Source organism: Typopeltis vanoorti, chromosome 14 (assembly GCF_054136105.1).
Source record: "Typopeltis vanoorti isolate ZY-2024b chromosome 14, IOZ_Tvanoo_1.0, whole genome shotgun sequence".
In the NCBI taxonomy this organism is placed as follows: Eukaryota; Metazoa; Arthropoda; class Arachnida; order Uropygi; family Thelyphonidae; genus Typopeltis; species Typopeltis vanoorti.
The window spans coordinates 52,328,758-52,352,453 of NC_143562.1; the positions used below are offsets into that span (position 1 = coordinate 52,328,758).

General features: G+C 35.7%; 1 protein-coding gene across 3 annotated transcripts in view; it reads left to right on the plus strand.

Annotated features, from left to right (window-relative positions):
- Positions 1 to 23,696, plus strand: part of LOC150099476 (glutamine--fructose-6-phosphate aminotransferase [isomerizing] 2-like) — a 256,437-nt gene that overhangs the window by 151,154 nt on the left and 81,587 nt on the right. For all 3 annotated transcript variants that reach the window (XM_090404433.1, XM_090404434.1, XM_090404435.1), the window contains 3 exons: positions 6,355 to 6,512; positions 16,084 to 16,198; positions 22,928 to 23,055. In XM_090404433.1, coding sequence (XP_090260559.1) covers positions 6,355 to 6,512; positions 16,084 to 16,198; positions 22,928 to 23,055 — 401 coding nt within the window. The remainder of the gene's footprint in view (positions 1 to 6,354; positions 6,513 to 16,083; positions 16,199 to 22,927; positions 23,056 to 23,696) is intronic.

The following is a 23,696-nucleotide window of genomic DNA, read 5'->3' on the forward strand; positions in this document are numbered from 1 at the left end:
GACCTCTATAGAATACAAATCACATTTCTGTACTTAGGCCACTACTATTTAATTTGTACATTAATGATATAAGAAATTATCTGAGAGAAAATATTCAATTTTCCAATCATCCAAAATTGGGTAGAGCAATAGTCAATAAAAGTGATGTTGAAATTTTTCAGGATGATTTAAATAGACTGGAAGTATGGGTAGAAAAGAGTAGATATGTTCTAATTGTGGTAAAGTGTAAGGTTATGCATTTTGGAGTTCCACATTTGATGGAACTGTACTCCAAGAAATTGATGCACTCAGAGATTTGGGAATGTCAGTGGATTAGAGGTTAAAGGAGGACATATTGAAAAAGTATAAAATTTCTAATAGGATTACTTGATTATTAAAGAAGCAGGTTTAAAATGTCTTGATAAGATTCTCTGGACTACTGTTCACAGATCTAGTCACCTGGGTTTCTTATGGATGGAGATTGTGCAAAAATCTCACATAATCATTTTACTTATGCTAGTTTTTTTACAGTGTTATGTATATATACTGAATATATATACATAACAGTATATATGTATACATATATACTATTACATATAACAGTATACATAACAGAAATATGGTTTTGTTACATGATAAGATAATCTAAAAATATATGTATTTGTTCGCATTATCGGAGCTGCCATGTGGTTAAGTAGTGGCAATGTTAAAGGAGACTTAAATGGTAGTTATAAATAGTTAACTTGCTTATCATCGTGTAGTAATTTTTAGGAAATGCTGTATGTACATTATTATATCTATGTTTATAGTAGTGTTCATATGTCACACTGTCACTGTACAAGGCACAAGCACTGTACTAATGGCAGTAATTTTGTTACTTGAGTTTTGCATTGAGTCATATTAATGAGCATGCATGTTAGTTGTTTTTATAAGAGCTGTTTCTGGGTTAAAAGAACACTAGTAAGCAAAGAATAGGCAAGAAAGAAAGGAAAGCCAGAAAGGTCTAATAAACTACTGAGTTAAGTTCTTTAATCTCTGAAAAGTTTTATGTTTTTATGGAATTGCCTTTAACTAGGCTATTTAACTTAAATCACAAAGATGGCAGAGTCCCAAAGAAGTGGAAAGATAGCAAGATAGTCCCATTATATAAAAGAGATTCCAAGACAGAAGGGTACCAAATCATAGACCATTAAGTATATCAAAAGTGTTGGTTAAGATATTAGAAAGCTACTAAGGATAGAGTTCAGAATGAGTGCATAGGGATAGGAATATGATACTCAGTGATATAATTCAAGCTTTGTTATGTCAGTAGAGGTAGGATAAAGGATGAGTTGACAGAGAGCTAAATTTAGAGAACATATTGCAGAAGTGGGTGAAATATCTCAAAAAATCACTTGGATGTTATGAAACATATTGACAAGTTGCAATATTGAAGCTATCCTTATCATTGACAGAGATAAGAAAGTTATTGCACTCCAGATCAAATCTGGACTGTTCTGCACAGATTTGATTGACTGGGTTTCTTGAGAATGTGGAAGTGGAGAGGATTCAGAGGTGAGTGACTGGTTTGTTGAGGGCCCTCTCCCTGTGAGGATAGACTGAAGGTCTGTGAATTTCAGCATTTTTATACGATAGACACTAAAGAAATCTCTCAATTATGACTGTAGGAAGAGAATGAGGGAATCACCCAGGAAAAGTTGTATGAGCATTAGCAAGAGTGTAAGGGTTGAATTTTTTTTTTGTCGTGAGAGTGGTCAGTGAGCAGAAGAATAGGTTGCTAGAAGTGGTCATGTGCTTTTTATCACTTAACGAGTTGTTCCCAATTAATTTTCAAATTTTCCCAATTAAATTTTCTAATTAATGTTTTTAGAATCTGCAGCAGCTCAGAAATCAACCAAATCTAAATAAATACAGTTGCATTAAACTTCCAAAAATTTGGGAAACATTAATTATCAGAGATACATGAGATAATGATTTGCTCACTTAGTACTTCATCAATGAACATGTAATTCATTCTACACCTTGATGAATCATCTGATCAAGATTGTTAGTTCAATAGATATCCCCCCCCCCCCCCAACCAGACACTGTTTATTATTGGTTAGTCATTTTATATTTCACAAACAAATTTCTCCCCTCTCCTCAATTTTTTTTAAAATTCCACCCATTGCAAATGAAGACATTATAGGACAACATGCAATTGATTCCACTCCACAGCATCTTATTAGACACACAATACTACAATTGTAAATTATTAACAATTTATTTGCCTGTAATGAAAGCATTGCTATTTACACGTATTTATGCATTTTAGTAATTTAAATATACCAACCAAATATAGGATTTCTGTTAATCATTTCTAACTTTCTAATACATCTTTAAACACATACATCTTCCCACCCTTTCCTCCATTCATGTAGTGTTGGTTTCAATCAAAGCACACATAATGATTTGTGGCATGCCTGCTGTCCAATACACAAACAGGAGGTATGAGACAAATACTCATATCCCACCCTAGAGTTAAATACAGTTCAAGATGATTTGTCCCTGCTTGTCATAAATGGGTTAATATAGTATGATATTATTGGTGATAGTATGTACAATTGGTGGAAACGTTTTGCAGAAGATAGAGGAGATGAGATATCTAGAAGTGATTGTGGACAAAGACCGAAAATTTTGGGAACATATTGCTAAAATTGCGAGGACAGCACAGCAGAATATGGGAATGAGGCAGAAGGCACTGATATATAGCGCTAAGAATATTATGCTTTGATCAGGCCACATATTATTGTGCATAGATTTGGTCAGTGGGTTTTCAGAAAAATGAAGATATATATATTGAAAAGGGTCCAGAGGTGATTGACTAAGGTGGTTTCTGGTGTCTAAACTGTTGAATATGATGCAAAATTGAGAAAATGCAATTTGCAGAAACTGGTGAATAAGAGGAGGAGCAGGTATATGATTCAGACATAAATTGTTAAGAGGATATTTATTCTTATTATTACGGGTAACTCCAAGGAGTCCTTAGACTCATCGAGGGAGGCCCTAAACATCATGTCAACAACTATTCAGCTTCCACACAGTATTCATACCTTGCCTTGAACCCACTCACAGTCATGGCACCCACAACATACTGGCAACCTATTCCACTCATTCACCACTCTTCATGCAAAAAACCTAGTTCTAACACCTTTGCTAGCTACACTCTTGCCTAGTTTCCATGGATAGCCCCTAGTCCTCCCACCACCAGACCTGTTCTGAAAAATATCCTCTGAATTAATCTTATAGAAACCTTTCAGTAATTTGAATGTCTCAATCATATCACCCCCTCTTCTGCCTATCAACCAATGTCTGCAACCCACAAATCTTCAACCTGTTCTCATAAGGTTCATTCCATAGACCTGCTATCATTTGCTCACTAGCATCTGGATCCTCTCTACCTCCTCTCCATCAAGAAGAAACCCTGGCACCCAGATCTGGGCACAGTAGTCAAGATGGGGTCTTATTAAGGCTCGATACAGAGGAACAATAACTTGCTTGTCTCTGCTCGTCAAAGTATTTTTCAGTAATGAAGTGATTTGATGAGCTGATTTAGCCACTTTTACAACGTGCCCCCTAAACTTCAACTCCCTATCCACCAACACTCCCAAATCCCTGGCTTCGTCAATCTCCTGAAGTACAGTTCCAATGTGGTATACTGCTGCTAATCTTTTCACCCCAAAATGCATAACCTTACACTTTGCCGCATTAAATTGACTTCTATTTTCCTTAGCCCAGTCCCTCAATCTATCCAAATCATCTTGCAGAATTTTGACATCATGCATTCATACTCTAACCAACTTTGCATCATCAGCAAACAAATGAATAGTTCCTCTCAGATCTTTCCAATATCATTAATGAACAAATTAAATAGTAGTGGTCCAAGAACAGAACCCTGCAGCACACCACTAGTCACAGGCCGTCTTTTGAACTATACGCCTGAATAAACTACTCTCTGATATCTGTCCGTCAACCACCCTCTATCCATCTCACCAACCCTATATCCATCCCCATATGCTGCAGTTTACTGATTAGAATTCCATGTGGTATCCAGTCAAAGGCCTTAGCAAGGTCCAACAGTATGACTGTAAACCCATTACCCTTATCCAGCTCAGCTGTCACTGTGTTATAAAACATGAGCAAGTCAGTGAGGCATGTTATACACTTCACAAAACCATTTTGTCCCCCATACAGTATCCCGTTATCATCTATCCATTCTCTTGACTACTTTCTCCAAAACTTTGACAACTCCTGATATGCTGATCAGTCAATAATTTGCAACAGCAGTCTTGGAACCTCCCTTATGCAGTGGTACTATTTTCCCCTCTTTCCATCCCCTCGGGACTAACCCAGACCCGAGACTCAAATTAAACAAAATGGTCAAGGGCACTCACAATTCTTTTGCTGCTTCATGTAAGACCCGAGCTGGTATACCATCCAAACCTACAGATGTAGTCACATTAAGGTTTTGTAATATACTATTCGCCTCCATTTCATTCACCTCAATTCCCGTATAACCTGTTGGATCTTTCATTCCTACGATATCACCACCTGAATGATATACTCTTGTATGTACAGTTTACAGTACGTATATTTACCGGATTAATATTGAAGAGGCTTTGACCAGGGAAATATGGAATGAGGAAAGATGAGGGGGTGAGAACAAAATGTCATACCTGAAATCTGTATAAGGAGGGCGTGAGCAAGGAGGGGATGAGGAGCAGGTTCATTGCATTTAGAGTGGTGAGTTATAGGAATGCTTTACCCGAGAGTGTGGCAAGTTCAGAGATGGTGAATGTTTAAGGCACGGTATTATAAACTATGTATGTGACAGTGGGATCTCCTGCTATAAGTCATTTGACTCCATTGTGGTTTAATAATAATAATTAATTTATTGACTAATTATATTAGCAAACAGTTGTGAAATACATGAGATATATATATATTGATTTGGGAATATTTTCTGAATTAAGGCTAAATTTGATTAGCAAAATTATTCTTTGGGTCTTAATTTATATATAAACATATAGTTAAGAATGTAAATTCATTTGTGGAGGGAGAATGAAAGAGAAAAATGACAATAAAGTAGATTCCTCTTAAATGAATTGATACCTTCACTAAATGATATTTAAGTACTGCCAAATGCCCTGTTAATACTGTGTGTGGGCTATGGATAAAGTTACTCAAACTTTGATCTACAAGTCAAGTTCACTACAAGACCTCCCAGAATGTTTATGAAATTCATTCCCCATTTCAAGACATTCGCAAACATCCATGTCCATCATGGTTCTAATATTTCTGATCTCTTGGGGGGGGGGGGGAATACTGCTCTTGGTCAAGTCAACTAAGCTAGCAAAGAAGTAAGAGATATAATTTTGTGTTGTTCTCTATAACTAGTCTCATACAGAGTGACGGAGTTTTACCTCCGAAACTCAAGATTTTCCTGCAGAATAGACAAAATGGCTTGAGAACAGACAATTTATATATAGTTATAAACTCTTCTCATAGTCATAGTTGCTTTGACATAATCTTAAATGTCTCAGAAACTGATCGCACTAGTTCTAGAAAGTTTCCTCCACTATTAATATATTTTATTGTATCTGTAATTTTTAATAATTTAAAAAAAGTGGGTGGTATCTTCTTTAAAAATAACAGCATCTTGCTTGTATAATTAATGGTTGAGTAGATCATAGAATACTCTGTAAATTAGTGAGGTCTTGGGGGTGGGGAGATTTTTAGATTTTTTCATACTTAAAATTGGGCAATCATTTAGTCTTGAAAGTTAGCAGGTGTACATAGAAATTCTAATTACAGTTAACCCTCATTATAATAAACATTTTTATAATAAATTTGCTTGCTATAACCAAAAAAAACGTTTTTTTGTCCCATAGATGCAGTACTGTTCTAAAATCAAGTGTTCTAAACTCAAGCATCAAGTATTCACTATAAAAAAAACTAATTTGCTATAGTAAGAGTATTACATAAATAACATCACATCTGATATTTTTAAATACAAGTGTCGGGTGATTCTTTTTAATGATTTATTTATTTTTTATTCTTGGTCATTCCTAAATTAAATTTACAGAAGCACCAAATCTGATAGTGCTTAAATTGAAACAGCTTTGTTCTTAATTTTCATATTCTATCAAATTTTATTCTATCATATTCTATTTAATTTATCTTCAATGCTTAAGTGGTTCTGTCTCTAGTATTTTATTTAAAATTGCTATATTCTTGGCTACAGCAACTATGATATTAGTAGGTATGCATTCCTTTTATTGTGGCTTATCTTTTTATTTATGGACTGAAATATATTAAGAGTTCTCTTTATTTATAGGTGAAACAGCTGATACTCTGTTGGCCTTGCGCTATTGCAAACAGCGAGGAGCCCTTATTGTGGGAATCACCAATACTGTAGGTAGTAGCATTTGTAGAGAGAGCCACTGTGGTGTTCATATTAATGCTGGTCCTGAAATTGGTGTTGCAAGTACCAAGGTAAGAAACATTCTCAACTATAGGGTAACAAAATAATGTAAACACTTGTAGAATATCTTAAGAGGAGTGTTAGGCTACATGTTGCAGTATGGCATTGGTGCAATATGGCACTTTGTTAGTAAGGATCTCAAACTCTCTTTGGAAATATGGCATGGCACTATTGCCATGGTATTTTTTTATTAATGATTAGCAACTTGGAATACTTATTGGAAGTGAAAAAGTGTCATATTATTGTGCTATCTAAGAATGTATGGTAGCTGTTTGCTATAACAAATCCTACCCCCCCCACTTCCCCGAAGGGACCAGAGAAATTGCATTGTGCAAGGTTTCCTGTATTAGATGTAAAGAAAAAAAGACCCCCCCCCCCCACTACTCAATTTCCAAGAAATGAACACCTAAGACAGTATTGGCGTTCAGTTGGACTACTATAACTTCTTGAATTTTATCCCACACCAACTTGAGCACATCTTAAGAGATTATCACTCATTCATCCCCCCCCAATCCTTACAGGAACACATTAATTGGTCCGTTTACTTCCCCCCTATACATTGAAGATTTCAAGTATTGGTAGCTGGCAATACTAAAGTATTTTAAACTTCAAATAGCCATTGAACACAAATTAAAGATACCAAGAAATTATATACTGTACTTGGTTTAATCCTTTATCCAAGTGTAAGCAAATAAGTTTGCACCTGAACTATTTTCAGAACTGGGACAACTTGTATGTAGAAGCTTATAACTTCTATGTATATGAAAATATGACTTCTGCATTACTTCAACCTTGGGATCACCTCTGGGTCTGGCTCCCACTGACGAGACCTCAATAAAGGTCAAAACCAGTCTGGGTAGTGACCCTTCCCATAATGCATAGCATTATACATACCTGTAAAGATATGTGCTTTGCATTATGAGATACTAAGGCAAGTAACGTGACGGTATAAGCTTCTGTATACAAGTTGTCCCAGTCCTGAAAATAGTTCAGGCACAAACTTGTTTGTTTACACTTCGATAAAGGATTAAACCAAGTATATAATTTCTTGGCATCTTTAATTTATAGCATAACCAAGTGGAAAAACTTCCAACAACCATTGAACATGATCTACTGAAGAGTGATAAATTTGAGAAGAAAAACTAGCTGAGGTCAGTAAACAAATGAAATGGTGGGAAAGAGACTTTGGACATTAGATCTCTCTCTCCAGTTATGAATAATTTGTTCATTCACACCCAGCTAATGCCAGTACCATGTATTAGTCTACCCTTAGATATACTAATCCATGCTAGCTGTTCATCACTTATGTCCCCTCCCACTTTGTAATTGGAGGTGACCAATTATATAGTAAGAAAAGTTGCACATATTTAGCTTTATTATGAATATTTCAAGTAAGTGACATTAATCTAATGTAACACTTTGAAATCTTCTTTCAAGATCTAGACTATAAGCGTGTTTTACCATCTAAAGGACCTTCATTATCTCCTTAGGTTTTTCTATATTTCTTTTCCCTTCAAGTTTATATTTAATTACTTCCTTTAGTAGTCTCTCTCTCTTCCATTCATTCTATATTAATAGAATAGGGAAGACTTACACAATTGTTTTGGTGTGCTTTTATTTTATCATTTATTGTATTTACTTGTAATACATTCCTCATTTCATATTCAGCAAATAATGAATTTCTGTTTTTATAATTTAATAATCTTCCAATTTTTTTCTTTCCTTGTGTCTCATTATTGCTTGCATTTTTACTTTTTCATGTTATTGTTTTGTATTTTATGTATAATTTCTGCCATTCCTTTGTGTTCTGCCATTAGTATATAATTTCCCATTTCTTTTATTCTTTTTTCTTGCAATTTCTTTTGTGTATTATTGACTTCAGCTTCAGTTTTCTTCCCAAATTTATCATTCTTCAGTAGAATCATGTTGTTTCAGCTATAAAATAGTGAGTATTAAAAGCCATGTGTTGCAAATATAAAATATTGTTGCATGTTGGTTTATCTTGCGTGCTTGTTCTTTCCACTCAATTTCTTTTTTCTTTGTTTTGCTATAGCTAACAAAATTTTGTTGCATTCATCCATGTCTTTACAATTAATTTCAGTTAGCTTATGTTATTGAAAATGTCAAAAACAGACAAACAAAACAAATGACAAAAAAAAAATTTTTTTTTAAAAAAATAGCATCAGTTCTATTGGATTTAGACCATGTCTTTATCAGTTTAGTTATAGTTTGTTGTGCTGCACTATTTCATTATAGTAGCAGCTGCAGTGGAATCTAATATCTAGTCTGTTGACTATATTGCCATTAATGAGCTTGAGAATCCTCCTGACAGGAAACAAATAATGCTGCATCAGTGCAGACAATCATTAATGCTCTCAAATAATAGCATATCTGTGGCCATGCTTTCTAATTGTATGAGTGGTCTTGCATTGGGAAAATTCATTCACATCATTGGAAACCTTTCGTAATTCAAGAACATGACACTGGATTTTTTTGATGAATACAGAATACTAAGCAGTGGCATTCTGCTACTGCTTAGTATTCTGTATTTGTCACAGCACTGGGCAGTCAGATGCATGCTGGCAGATCTGAACAGTTTGTGCACTTCTACTTGATATGCTATTCTCTTCCATACTGTTTATGGACAGTTTCATTTTCATTAGAAATCCACATCAGTGCATTGCATTTGCTTATGCATTATGTTGCTGGAAAAATTCACTTCTAACTGTTGTTTGCACTGCATTCACAAGCCAGTATAATGTATAAGAATATTTTTCATAATCCATCTGTCATTTGTGTGCTATTTTTCTTCTCTTTGGATGTCACTGAAATATCTGTTTGTACCCTATATTTTGTCATTTTAGGATAACCAGTCCAACATTTATGTACAGAACATCAAAACTATTGATGTTCTGTACACAAAAAAGTTGTACTACAATAAAATGTACACTACTCTTATTGTGGCACAAAAAAGTTGTGCCACAATAGCTTCATATAGTGTGAATGTCCTATAGATTACATGCAATCAATTATCTTTATAACAAAAATCTAGAGACCATAGAAATAAGTTTTATAGTGAATAGTTTACTATAATGAATTTCTTTTACAATAATATTGTGTCTATTTGGCTGCATCCTTTTGGTAGTATGCCTGGAGTGAGTTTTATAATGATTTGGCTATAGTTTGAGATTTGACTGGATAGTTAATTTGGACAAGAAAGATATGGAGAAGTTTTTGGGAGTGGTGAATGAGTATAAATATTTCTCAGTTTCTTGACTAAGTTCAAATCCTTGTTTTCGAATGCATGTGTCATTCTGATTGTACTACAGCACTGAAATTAAATGTATAATAGATAAAAATTAAAAAAAAAAAGTTGCTTGAGACTAAAGAACAAACCCCTTATCTGATGTCTGGTGATTTGACAGTTTTCTGGGCTTTCAGTGTGTGTCTGTGTGTGTGTGTGTGTGTGTGTTCATTTTAACTAAATATTCATAACATGTTTATTAGTGTTCAGAATCTATGACGTCACAGGAGGCCTATCTTAGACATTATAAAGTCTGTCATACCATTCTTCAAAATTGTTCACTGTCTGCACTCTCACTACCCTCGCATTGCATTCTGTCATCTAACTTGAACCACTCTTTGTGCAAAAAAAAAATAAAAAAAGCTACTCCTTATCCACTTGCTCACTTTCTTTTGCAATTCCCAGGGATGGTTTCTTGATCTCCCCTTAATCTAATCTATGAAAAACCTCCTCATTGTCGATACATTCTCAAAAACTGAAATGTAGTGATCATATCACTCTTTCATCTTCTATCCATCAAACTATGCATTTCACATGCCCTCAGTTTATCCTTATAACCAACTTTTCACATTCCTAACATAATTTTTGTTGTACTTTTGTACTCTCTCCTAGGTTATTTCATCCTTTTTTGAATCCTTTAGACCAAATTTGTGCACAGTAATTCAGATTACTGATCAAAGCTTTATACAATGGAACCATCATCCTCTTATCTCTGCTGGTCAACATACTGCAGCATCCCCTCTAGGTTGTTTTCATCATTTGCAATATGTCTCCTAAACTTCAAATTTCTACTGGCCATCACCCCAAGATTTGTCTCCACCTCCAGTATAGTTTCTCGATAACATATATAACCTTGAAATTTGAGATCCCAAATTTTAGCCTTCTGAAGAGGCTAAAATGTTGGCACTATTACTAACAATTGAATATCTCCATGCATCTATTGACGTTAAAGGTTGAACGATATAGGTTCCAGTGGTGAACCTATTAGAACCTCACTTTTGGCTTTCTTTTTTGTCTGATGCTTACATAACAGTTTGATACCTATCAGACAACCAATTTCTAATCTGACTGCACTACCTGATATCTAAACCCATACATGGCAGCTTATCAAATATTATTGGCACCCTGTCGAATGTGCCTTTGCAAAATCTAGAAAAATGACAGTATATTCCTTCCATTAATTGTTCTTTAGTGTTACTTTAAAAGTTAACCAGATTAATGAAACAAGTGTACATCCCTTAACAAATCCATGCTGACTCATTAGATATTACCCTTATCTGCCAATTTTTTATATAATTTCTTACTAATTTTTTCAAAATATTGAACAACCACAGAAGAAATACAAAGTGGTCTATAGTTTATTTAATGGCACTGTCTTACCCTTCTTCTATTTCTTGGAGACTTTTCCAGTTCCAGGACTTTCGTCAAACAGCCAGATAAATGGAACTGCCTTACTGACATCTCTAATAGTAGTCTGGTATTCTAAATACATCATTTTCATTCACTTCTAAATCCTTTAACCATCTCTTTAGGAATAAAAACCTGCTTTACAATGATGAAATATTTCAGTAAAGCGATCGTTAGACAGCTTCACTAGTATCTGCACTGGTCACTTGACCACCTCCATCTCAAGGTCATTTGTCCTCAATAATTTCTTTCACCTCCTGGCCACATAAGGGAAAAAATTTCCTTAGATCACAGCAGTAGTCTCCTCTGATACTCTGGTTTTGTTTTTCTTTCTGTACTCAGTCACTTTCCTACTTAGAATCTGATATTCCTCATGCAGTACTCTACATGCTTTATACTTATTTTTCATTCTTTTTCATTTGAATTTCCTCTGGTTTTAATCTAGTAAACTGTGATTTTTTTTTTTTTTTTTTTTTTTCTTCTTTTGGTGTATGCAATTTGTCATTGTTGCTAACAGATATTTCCAAACTAGCTCTCTTGCACTGCTAATAACTCTTCCTTCAAATTTTTCCATCCATGAAAGAATTTAAAGGAAGAGAGCAATGCAAACAAATTTCTAAGTTTTCATAAATGTCTGCCTTATAATTTCACTTAACTTTGGTACAAGGATGACATTTCAGTCAAATCAATTATGATGCTTTAATCAAAGCTCTCAGTTCTCATGTTATCTTCACTACATACTGTCTGTGACATTTCTCCTTCAGTAAATTCCAGAAATTCAGTCCCTTATTACTGCACACTATTTCTTTTGCCCAATATATTGTTCAAATCTCCCATAAGGATCACTTACTTTGCAATTGCCAAACTAATTTGCCTAAACATTTCCTGCTCGTCACCCTCTATGTTCCTTAGCCTATACAACATCCCACTAAATATCCTCATGCTTGCTTCTGCCTCACACCATACATTCTGAAAGCCATTAGTGCCACTTCATTTGTCATATAATTTCTTACTATTTTCTACATTCTCTGAAGAAATACAAATTTCTTCAGAGATGATATCCTGAAAAGGATATCATTTTCTGTTAACCCAAGTTTTGTCAATACCAGTATCATGTTGGAGGCTCAATGGATTTTTTACAACACTCAAAAAGAATTAAAATAGAATTTAATACTTCCTATATTTTGTCCTAGTCACTAGGACATCTGCGGGGATTACAAAAACAATTAACGTAACATGCACACACAAATCTTACAATACTAAGTCCTATCTAGGTGGAGTGCCCTCTAAGGGCAGTAGTAGGTGGCCTGGAATGTAAGGTGGGACCTCTGGTGATGAGTGTTTCCCAAATCTTCGGAAGCTTAATGCAACCGTATTTGTTAAGATTTGGTTGGTTTCTGAGAGCTGCTGCTGCTGCTTCTAAGAAAAGTCTCTCTTTCTTGAATTTGCTGTGGTGGAGCATGGTGGTTTTCTTCCATGATACTCTGTGGGTGGTGTCCAAAACATGGTTAGCCAAGCCTGAATGGCCATAGTTGTGTTTACAGATGTAAGACTTGTGTTCTTCCAGGTGGATGGATGCTGATCTGCCTGTTTGTCCAAAGTACGCCAGCTTACAGGAACAGGGTATTTTGTAAACTCCAGGCAGAGAGAGAGGATGGAGCTGATCTTTCGTAGAACAGATAAGGGTAGCAAGTTTGCGGTAGGGTGTACTTTTTTAGTATCTTGGCTATTTTTTCGGATGTGTCATGGATGTAGGGTATGGTGATGGCATTTGTTTCATTTTACAAAATCATTTTACGATTGTATTCACTGGTATTAAGAACGACTGTGGCATTACCCTCATCTGCTCTGGTGATGACGATACTTTTTTTCTTTGCGTAGTTTCAGGAGAGCCATGCGTTGGGCATACAATAAGTTGCTTTTTGGAGGCGAAGAATGAGCGAGGATGTTGGCTATCTCGGACGGTAAGCGACCGATCCCCCATTCGACGTTAACCATTACATCGAGCACCAACACTTCCTTCGGAGCGACGGCAAAGGGTGCTGACAGCATCGTCGTTGAGCCTTTTGGAAGAGAGGTTTACTACTGTCTGGAGTGGTTGAATTTGTGGTTGTGGTTTGTCTTTAACCAGGTTGCTATATTTCTTGACGTGTTTATTTTTTATTTTTTGAAATTCTCTCTGTGTGGAAGTTTCCAAAATGCCAGAGAGAATCGACCAAAGTTTAATGGCGACATTCGTCACTGAGAGAGTGGCACGAATAGAGGCGATTTGCTCGCATAGTAATGCCAGGCTGGCACGGTTATATATACGGAGTGCTTTTTTGGAATGGAAATTGATCTTCATTTTAACGCAGTTAGGTATCACTCGTGTATCCCGACATCTTTTTAAAAAGGCCAGCCTATTTAGTTGCCTAGATAGTCGTAGTTTTGACTTACTGTATTGCTTGGATTTATGTGCTAAATCTTCTCCATGAATGATTAGAATTCGTGTGTAGAGGCTTAAGTGCTGTGAGGACATCACGTTGGAGGCTTAATGAATTTTTTACAACACTCAAAAAGATTAAAGATCAAAAAGGTTAAAGACAAACCACAACCACAAATTCAACCGCTCCAGACAGTAGTAAACCTCTCTTCCAAAAGGCTCAGCGAAAATGCCGTCAGCGCCCTTTGCCTTGGCCGTAATATTGCCATCGCTCGCTCGATGTAATGGTTAACATCAAACAGGGGATCGGTCGCTTACCGTCCGAGATAGCCAACAACATCAGACTTGACGTAGCCAACATCCTCGCTCATTCTTCGCCTCCAAAAAGCAACTTATCGTATGCCCAACGCATGGCTCTCCTGAAACTATGCAAAGAAAAAAGTATCGTCATCACCAGAGCAGATAAGGGTAATGCCACAGTCGTTCTTAATACCAGTGAATACAATCGTAAAATGAACATTATCCTCCGCGATCGCTCTACCTACATCCCGCTAGAACACGACCCTACAAAAACACAAGTTAAGAAATTAAAAATCTTACTTGAAAAAGTAACCTCCTGGCCCCCTGATGTCACGAAAAAACTTAAACCTTTTCACTCCCCCCCCCCCGAATATACAGTTTACCAAAAATCCACAAACCCAATTCCCCACTTAGACCTATAGTAGATGCCACCAATGCACCTTGCTACAGACTGTCTAAACAGCTGGCCAACTCTCTGACCTCCCCCTCACTGGAAGGTCCACTTCCTATATAAAAAAACCCTACCCACTTTAAAGTCCTCACAGAAAATTTAACCTTGAATAATACAGACATATTGGTAAGCTTTGATATCTCCTCTTTGTTTACCAATATTCCCTTAACTGACACCTTATCCTCTTAGAAAACGTTTTTCCCTCTGACATCTTGGATCTCTTTTCCTTTGCCATTAACTCTGGGTATTTCTCTTGGAAGAACAAAATGTACAAGCAGATAGAGGGAACCACCATGGTTTCCCCCCCCCCTCTCACCCCCCTTGCCAATTTCTATATGGAAGATTTCAAAAAACAAGCCATAGACTCAGCCCCACTCAAAAGTTCTATCTGGCTAAGATATGTAGATGATGTGTTCTCTATTTGGCCTCATGGCCCAGACACGTTAGACTCCTTCCTCAGTCATCTCAATAACCTACATCCAAGAATCCAGTTTACTATGGAAAAGGAAAAGAACAATTGTTCACCCTTTGTAAACTCTGCCCGGAGTTTACAAAGTACCCTGTTCCTGTAAGCTGGCGTACTTTGGACAGACAGGCAGATCAGCATCCATCCGCCTGGAGGAACACAACTATGGTCATTCAGGCTTGGCTGACCATGTTTTGGACACCACCCACAGAGTATCATGGAAAAAAACCACCATGCTCCACCACAGCAAATTCAAGAAAGAGAGACTTTTCTTAGAAGAAGCAGCATCTCTCAGAAACTAACCAAATCTTAATAAATATGGTTGCATTTAGCTTCCGAAGATTTGGGAAACACTCATAACCAGAGGTCCCACCTTACATTCCAGGCCACCTACTACCGCCCTTAGAGGGTGCTCCACCTAGATAGGACTTTAGTGTCACCCACGTGGTTGGGCTTAGTATTGTAAGATTTGTGTGTGCATGTTACATTAATTGTTTTTGTAATCCCCGTAGATGTCCTAGTGACTATGACGAAATATAGGAAGTATTAAATTCTATTTTAATTCTTTTTGAGTGTTGTAAAAAATCCATTAAGCTCCAACATGATGTCCTCACAGCACTTAAGCCTCTACACACGAAGTTAATACCAGTAATCTTCAGACATATTGTCTATCATTGCCACAATCTCGTTCCTTTTATTCCTGACACTCTTTGGCATTTGTATATAGAAAAACCGGTGTATTGTCAATACTCCCGTAACTATTATTACTTTTTTTGCAGACTTCATTCAGGTCTGCAACTATTGCACATCCTTTCATCATTCAAACTGCTATCTTCACGTGAAACTATGCGTATTACATTCCACCCTGGTTAATTATAACTTCCCTCTACTTTAACATACTAACTTTCCCAGAGAATGTTTCCAAATGCAGCCATCTCCTGCAACTTTCTATCTTCAATACAAACGCCTACATATCCCAGCCCTCCCTTTCCACACATTTTTGCTATCATGTCATTCATAATTGCTGCTCTTCTCCTCATTTCTCTATTATCATATCTGCAGAGTATACTCACTGTATTCTGCGTAATCTCCAAACATTAATATCAAATCTCTTGCCACCTGATTCATGCTTTTCAGGTCATTCATATTAATCATCAAATTTCTGTGCATTAAGTTATATTAATATTATGAATTCATATCTTCCAGTTTAACTTTTTTATTGTTTCTTCCAGGCATATACCAGTCAGTTTATCTCCCTGGTTATGTTTTCTTTAGTAATGTGTGAAGATCGCATATCAATGCAACCACGAAGAAGTGAGATAATACAAGGATTGAGTAGGCTTCCTGGTAAGTATAGTAATTCATTTTCAATATTTGTTACATGAAATAGTTTGAGAAAGATGTTTTGAACTGTGATGTCATGTGTACTTTCCTTAAGTTTTAAATGGTGATCAATATTCATTTTAGCAATAGCAATGAGTAAAATAAATTTAATTTAAATTATGAATTCAATGGATCAAACTCCAGATTGAGGTTATGCTTAGAAGGTATACATTTTAGAGACAAGCTGATTCATCATTGCACAAAAATGAACTATGGAAAGATGGCAATAACTGTCATTAATACTAGTCTGATCTCTTCTGATGAGTAAAAATATATACATGATAAGTTAAAAAAGAGAAATGGGATTTTGTTATGGAATGCCTATTCCTGTTGCTAACATAAAATACAATATAAAGTAGTACGTACACACACACACACACACACACACACATATATATATATATATATATATTTATATCTGCCTATTTTTTCTTAAAAAAATAGGCAGATATAAGCTGATATCCTAAACAAATATTTAACCCTCTTATGTATAAGGGCCTCATATGAGGACACATATTTTTACATATACACAAATTTAGCAAAATTAATGAATTCATGGTAATACTGTAAGATTAAATGGTACTGTATCATCGTTCTAATTTTTTATAAATGAATATAAAAATTCATGCATGAAAGGGTTAATACTTAAACTGTATTAAAAAATACTAAAATATAAGCCAATTGGAAAGAGAAGACAGGTAGACCTCAAAAAATGATATTGGATGGATAATGAGACTGGAATAGACCAATATGGTCTATATCCGTAATTAGCATTATGATGATTGATGATATAAGCCCAAAAGATATATTTAAATTACCGAAGAAATTGATCAGGACGATCAGGAAAAATATATCAGGATGTATTAGAAATTTATCTAATTATTACATTACACCAGAACATTATATGACATGAAAGAAAATTGTTATTAGAAATTGTGTCAACTTTTCACTTCTCTCCTCCTATCAAGAGTATGACTTCATTTATTGACCTTAATAGCATTAACTTTGTTGTTGTTTGTTTTTGGCTAAGAATATTGGTATTTATTCATTGTTGTTTAAAACAAGACTTTCATCATCATCATCATCATCAAATTCCTGCCATGTACCCTCAAGGGGTGTACAGGATATGACAGTACTACATGAAAAAATTACATCATTACTAACTTCCTATCTACAATTTTCCTCCAAATCAGTCTGTTACTTGTCAAGACTCCAACATTATCAGATCTTATATTTCTATCGTCTAAGGCACTTTGTACCGTATCAATCCACCTATATCTTGGTCTTCCTCTGGGTCGTTTTCCTGCCAACCTGGCAAAGAACACTTGTTTTGTTAATCTTTCCTCTCCCATTCTATTTAAGTGACCATACCATCTGAGATTAGCTCTGCTAACGCATTCCTGGATGCTGACAATGTCAAGTTCTTTCCTAATATCCTCATTTTTAATATGATATTGCCATTGATGCCATCTGTTCACGCCTCTAATCTTTCTCAGGACTCTCATATCTGCGGTCTCTAGTCTTTGGTCAAGTGTTTTACTTCTGACCCAGCTCTCAGATCCATAAGTTTAAATTGGTTTGAACACAGTCTTGTATACAGCTAATTTAGTGTTCCGACTAATTTCTTTCTTATTCCATATGAATTTATTCAATTGACTTCCCACGATACCAGCTTTGCTGATTCTGTTGTCTATTTCTATATTTAGTTTACCATCTTCAGTAAAAATTGTGCCTAAGTAGCTGAAATGTTTTACTTGTTCCACAGGTTCTCCATTCACAACACAGCTGACATTTTCAATGATTCTGCCTATTTTCATTGTCTTTGTCTTTTTGTTGCTGACCTTCATACCATATCTATTACAACAGCTATTCAATTTAGTCAGAGAATCTTACAGACTTGTAGCAGATTTATTTAGAAGTATAACATCATCTGCATAAAGCAAACAGCTGACATTAACATCTCCAATTTTGATATCAGGTTTAATACCACATTCCTTCATAATGTGATCCATATAGATAATGAATAACAGAGGGGATAATGTACATCCTTGTCTCACACCAGATTTAACATTAAACCATCTTCCTGTACTTCCTTCAATTCTAACTGCTGACTCACAACTCAAATAAAGACTAAGTATTGCTTGATATAATGCCCCATTGACACCATATAACTGCAGTGTATTGAATAGCTTCTCTCTTGGCACCTTGTCATATGCCTTTTCCAAATCGACAAAACTTAAATACAGATCTTTGTTATATTCCCATGCTTTCTTGACTATTTGTCGTAAAGTGAAGATCTGATCCTGACAGCCTCTATTTGGCCTGAATCCAGCTTGTTCTTCACCAAGCTTTTCTTCCACAATTCTTCTCAACCGTTTCTCAAGTATACTTGCATAGATCTTGCCAGGAACACTCAGTAGGGAAATACCTCTGTAATTCTCACATTCAGTTTTATTTCCCTTTTTATATATGGGTACTATGAGAGCTCTACTCCAATCATCGGGAATTCGTCCCTCTGTCCAGGCTTTCTGAACTATGCAGTGCAGCCACTGTAAGACTCTTATACCACCATACTTCAGCATTTCTGGTCGAATATCATCTACTCCTGCTGCCTTTCCACATTTCAAGCCTTTGATGGCTTTTTCTACTTCAAGTATGGATATGTATTCCTGACTGCATGCCTGATCAGTGTTTTTTATCACTGTGCTGTCATCACTGCTTGTTTCATTTAGCAGTTTTTCAAAGTAATTACTCCATACTTCAAGGATATCTTTTTCTCCTGTTTTCATTTCACCTTTATCATCTCTAATTCCTTTTACAGCACTCTTTCCTCCATTCCTAATCTTCTTCAACAACCTCCAGAATATTTTGCCACCTTCTTGATATTTATTTTCTATATTCTTGCCAAAGTCCTCCCATGACTTTTGTTTAGCTAGTTTTACACACTGTTTAGCTTTCTTACATTTGTCTCTGTATTCTGTAAGAGTAAAAGCTGACTTATTTGCCAGGAACTTTTGATATGCTTTCTTCTTTTCCTTCACTGCCTCTTTAACTTCCTGTGTCCACCAGGGAGTTCTGATTTTTTTATCCTTGCACACAACCTCACCACATGCCTCTCTGGCAGAATCAATCAATGTTTCCTTCAGAGTTTGCCACTGAATCTCCAAGGTTTGATTCCTGTTCTCAAACTCTTTCATTTTCTTTTCAATAATATTTCTGTATTTTAGTCTACAGTTCACATCTGAGAGCTGCTCAACTTTTACTCTCTTTAAAACTTTCTTACATGTTATTCTTTTCAATATGAAATTCAATTTTATCCTGCTCAAGACTAAATAGTGATCGCTTCCAATTTCAAATCCTCTGTACACTCTGGTGTCCTGCACCAGGGAGAAAACATCACTATCAACAATAACATAGTCAATGAGACTTTTCTTATTCCTAGCCTCTTCTCTCCATGTGAATTTGTGCACATTTTTATGTTGGAACATGGTGTTAGTAATAACCAGTCCATGTCCTGAGCAGAAATCCAACAGATATTTGCCATTATTATTAGCTTTGCTCTTTTCTCCAAATTTTCCCAAAATATTTTTGTATGTCTCACAATCATTTCCTACTCTACTATTTAGATCCCCAACAAGGACCAACTTTTCCTTTTTCATTGTGTCAGTTGCTTTTTCTAAAGCCTCAAAAAATTCCTCCACTTCTACCTTAGTAGAACCTTCTGTGGGACAATAGGCACAAATAAGTCTCATTGTCCAGTTCCCCATTCTCATATTTGCTGACATTACTCTACTTGAGACTGACTGCCATTCAAGAAGATTAGCCTCGTATTTTGTGTTGAATACTATGGCTACTCCTTCTTTTCCTTGATTGTCATTGCCTGAATATAACATTTTGTATTTATTGCTCAGAAAGATCTCACCAGTTTTGGTCTTTTTTGTTTCAGTCACCCCTATTATGTCGATCTGGTACTTATCTAATTCCTCAGCTAGCTCCATTTCTTTGCCATTCAGGCTTCTTACGTTGATAGTACCGATCTTTAACTCTGGTGATGTTGAGTTGGGGTTTGTTTTCAGATTTGTTCCAGTAGCTGACTTTTCGCTGTTCGCCCTGGTTCCCTGGCGAAAACAACGGGGGCCTTGTTTAACCGGGCGACGCCCCAGCCGGCATGAAATTTTGTCATGTTGTACTATCATTTTTTATTTTGGTTTAACCAATAAGAATACAATTTGGTCGGCTAAATCCCAAATTGCCAGCCCATCCTCGTTCGTTCAGTATCAAAGTAGATACCCAATAGGGTGCACCACGAGAAGGTGAGGATTGGACATTAGGTCAGAAGCCCTGGTCGGTTCTCTGCATTCCTTTAAAGGCTATGTGGAGGTCTCCTCTCAGTTATACAGCTTTGACCCTTAAGCACCCCTTAAACAAGACTTTTGGTTATGAAAAAGGAGGGAATTTTTTTTTCTTCTCTTCCAGAATTTTATAGATTAGGTCCTTCATATGGGTGTCAACAGTTGAAATTACTTTTCCATAGTTTATTAGTTTGATATAATAATTACTTGATTATCTTCAGTGGATGTACAGGATGCCATATACTACACAATTAAGTTTATCTTTCTTACTTACTTCCTATGGCAGTTTTCTTTGAATTAATCTATTATTTGTTAGGTCATTGCTTTTAAATGATTATGAAACACCTAAACTTTCTTACTCTGGGTCTTTTCCCTTTTATCTTGATATTAAACACTTATTTTTTTGTCTTCACCCATTGTTTTGATTAATACTCCATGCTTAACTTTGTTAAGAATATAGAAAATAAATATCAGGAAGATGGTAAAATATTATCAAGGCTGTTGACAAATGGAGGAAAGAGTACTGCAAAAGGAATTAGAGATGAACAGGGTTAATGGAAAACTGCAGATAAAGATATTCTAGATGTCTGAAGTAATCACTTTGAAAAATTGCTGAATGATACAAGCACATTGAAGAAAACATACAACAGGAATACATATCAATACTTGAAGTAGAAAAAGCCATCAAAAACCTGAAATGTGGAATGGCAGCTGGAGTCTATATATGATCAGAAATGCTCAGCTATGGAGGTAAAAAAAAATTCTGTATAATGTGGAAGATGATTATGGAAGGATGACTTTATTCAATGCCATTTCTGAGTGATCACTTTGCAAGGGTGTATCATCTGATTGGAAATCTTGCAGTTACTGATGTGAGAATTAAGGTAAATGAAGAGGAGGTGCTCACCCTATTGAAAAATATGAACATGACTACAGCAGTAGGCATGACTATATGTTATGTCAGCCCACATATGTGCCAATGTCCAAGTGAATTGGCAGTGCCTCTTATGCAGTTATTTAATCCTAAGTTATCGGGCAAGATGCCAAGGAAATTGAAAGAGGGTAAGAAGTTCTATCACATAAAGGCGGCTATAAGACAAAAGTAGCAAATTACAGATAATTAATATCTCAGGATTGGTGGTTAAAGTATTAGAAAAGTTGGTTACAGGTAAAATCCAGCAATGGGTGGATAGGAACACAATGCTCTATAGGGGGCAGCATGGCTCTGTTAAAGGTAGGTCCTGCCTTAGTAAGTTACATTTTATAATATAAATATAGAGATTTAAAAATAAATAGAAAATAAGGTACCTCCTAGATGAGTCTTTGATTCCATGGGGTCTTAGGATAATAATAATATTAACAGCAAAATCATATAGGGGAAATGGCTACACCATGATGCTACTGCTAGACTTTATAAAGGCATTTGACAGAATACAGCATGGAAAACTATTATGAAAGTTGAAGTAGATGAATGGATATGAATGTATATGGTGTAGTGGAATCTAGGAGCATGACGGTGACTAGTGGAGTACCTCAGGGCTCTGTGCTAGGACCTCCACTGTTTAATTTGTGTATTAATGATATAGAGAAAATTTAATGGAGATATTCAGTTATTGCTGATGAACTTTATCTATATATGATCTATATATTTGCGTTTTTCAACTACTACTCCCCCCCCCCCAAAAAAAAAACTGGGGTGGGGACAGTAGTTGATAAAGGTTATGTAGATACCATGCAGGATGATTTAAATAAATTTGCATTATGGGCAAAGGATAATGAATGATTATCAACCTTACATTATGCAAAGCTTGAAAAAATGAGATTCTGTGCATCACACCGATGGTACCAGATTGCAGGAAATTGATGTGGCTAGGGACTTTAGGGAATGGTGCACAGAGTTGAAGTTCAGAGGATGTATTGTAAAAGTTGGCAAAATAGCTCAAAGGATTACTTGAATGTTGTACAAATAGGGAGGCTATTAACTCTCTTTATAAGGCTGCATCTTGATTACTGTGCACATTTGCCACTTGAGTTTCTTGTGATCAGAAGGTACTGCAGAGGATTCAAAGATGAGTGGCCATCTGTGGAAAATGAGGATAGGTTGAAGGTCTGCAGGATGCAAAGTTTAGTTGATATACAGAAAATAATAGTCATGAGAGAACCTTATAAGTTATTAAAGGTATTCTATAAGATTGACACAAAATAAATTTTTCAGTACTTCTCGAATAGAGAACAAACTAGAAATAAAAATTATTTCAGATTTTTAATTGCATTTTATATTAAAAAAATTCATTGACTAAACAATTGTAATATATTTGATTGGTAATTTTTTTGTTTGTAGACCATATCAAAGAGGTGCTTAAACTAGATGAAGCAGTGCATAGTTTAGCTCAGGAATTGTATCAACAAAAGTCAGTTCTAGTAATGGGTAGAGGATACAATCATGCAACATGCATGGAAGGTGCTTTGGTAAGTATTGTATTTTCTTGGCAGGAACATGCATCATACCAAAATAGTACTGAATTATGGTTGTAATTATAACTCATATGCAGATCATCATTATTATTTATAATTCTTATCAAGACTTTTACAAGGTCATGATAAGACTGCACCTGAACTGCTATGTGCATATTTGATCTCCTGTGCTCTGAGGATGAAGCTGTGGAGAGGATGCAGAGCAGAGGTATGAAGATGATAGCATCTTCATACCTCTTGAAGATGCTATCAAGATGGATTATGGAATGTAGATCACGAGGACTGATCAATATTTGGTACCAGAAAAGATTAAGGTATGCCTATCCATTCTGGTTACTTCACTTGAAAGAACAAAATTTACAAACCTTTAGGGTACCTTTATGGGTTCTCTCTTCCTCATCCCACTTGCCAATTTTTTCATGGGAAATTTTGAAAAGCATAAGCTGGTTAAAATATGTAGATGTGTTCTCTATTTGACCTTTTTCCTAAATACATTACTCTCTCTCTTCTTTCACCTCAATGGTTAACAACCAGTAATCCATTTTGCTATGAAAAAGGAAAATAACAATAGTCTAGCCTTTCTTAGACACCTTAGTAACATGCCTTCCTAATGGTAGCTTTTCTTTAACACATAC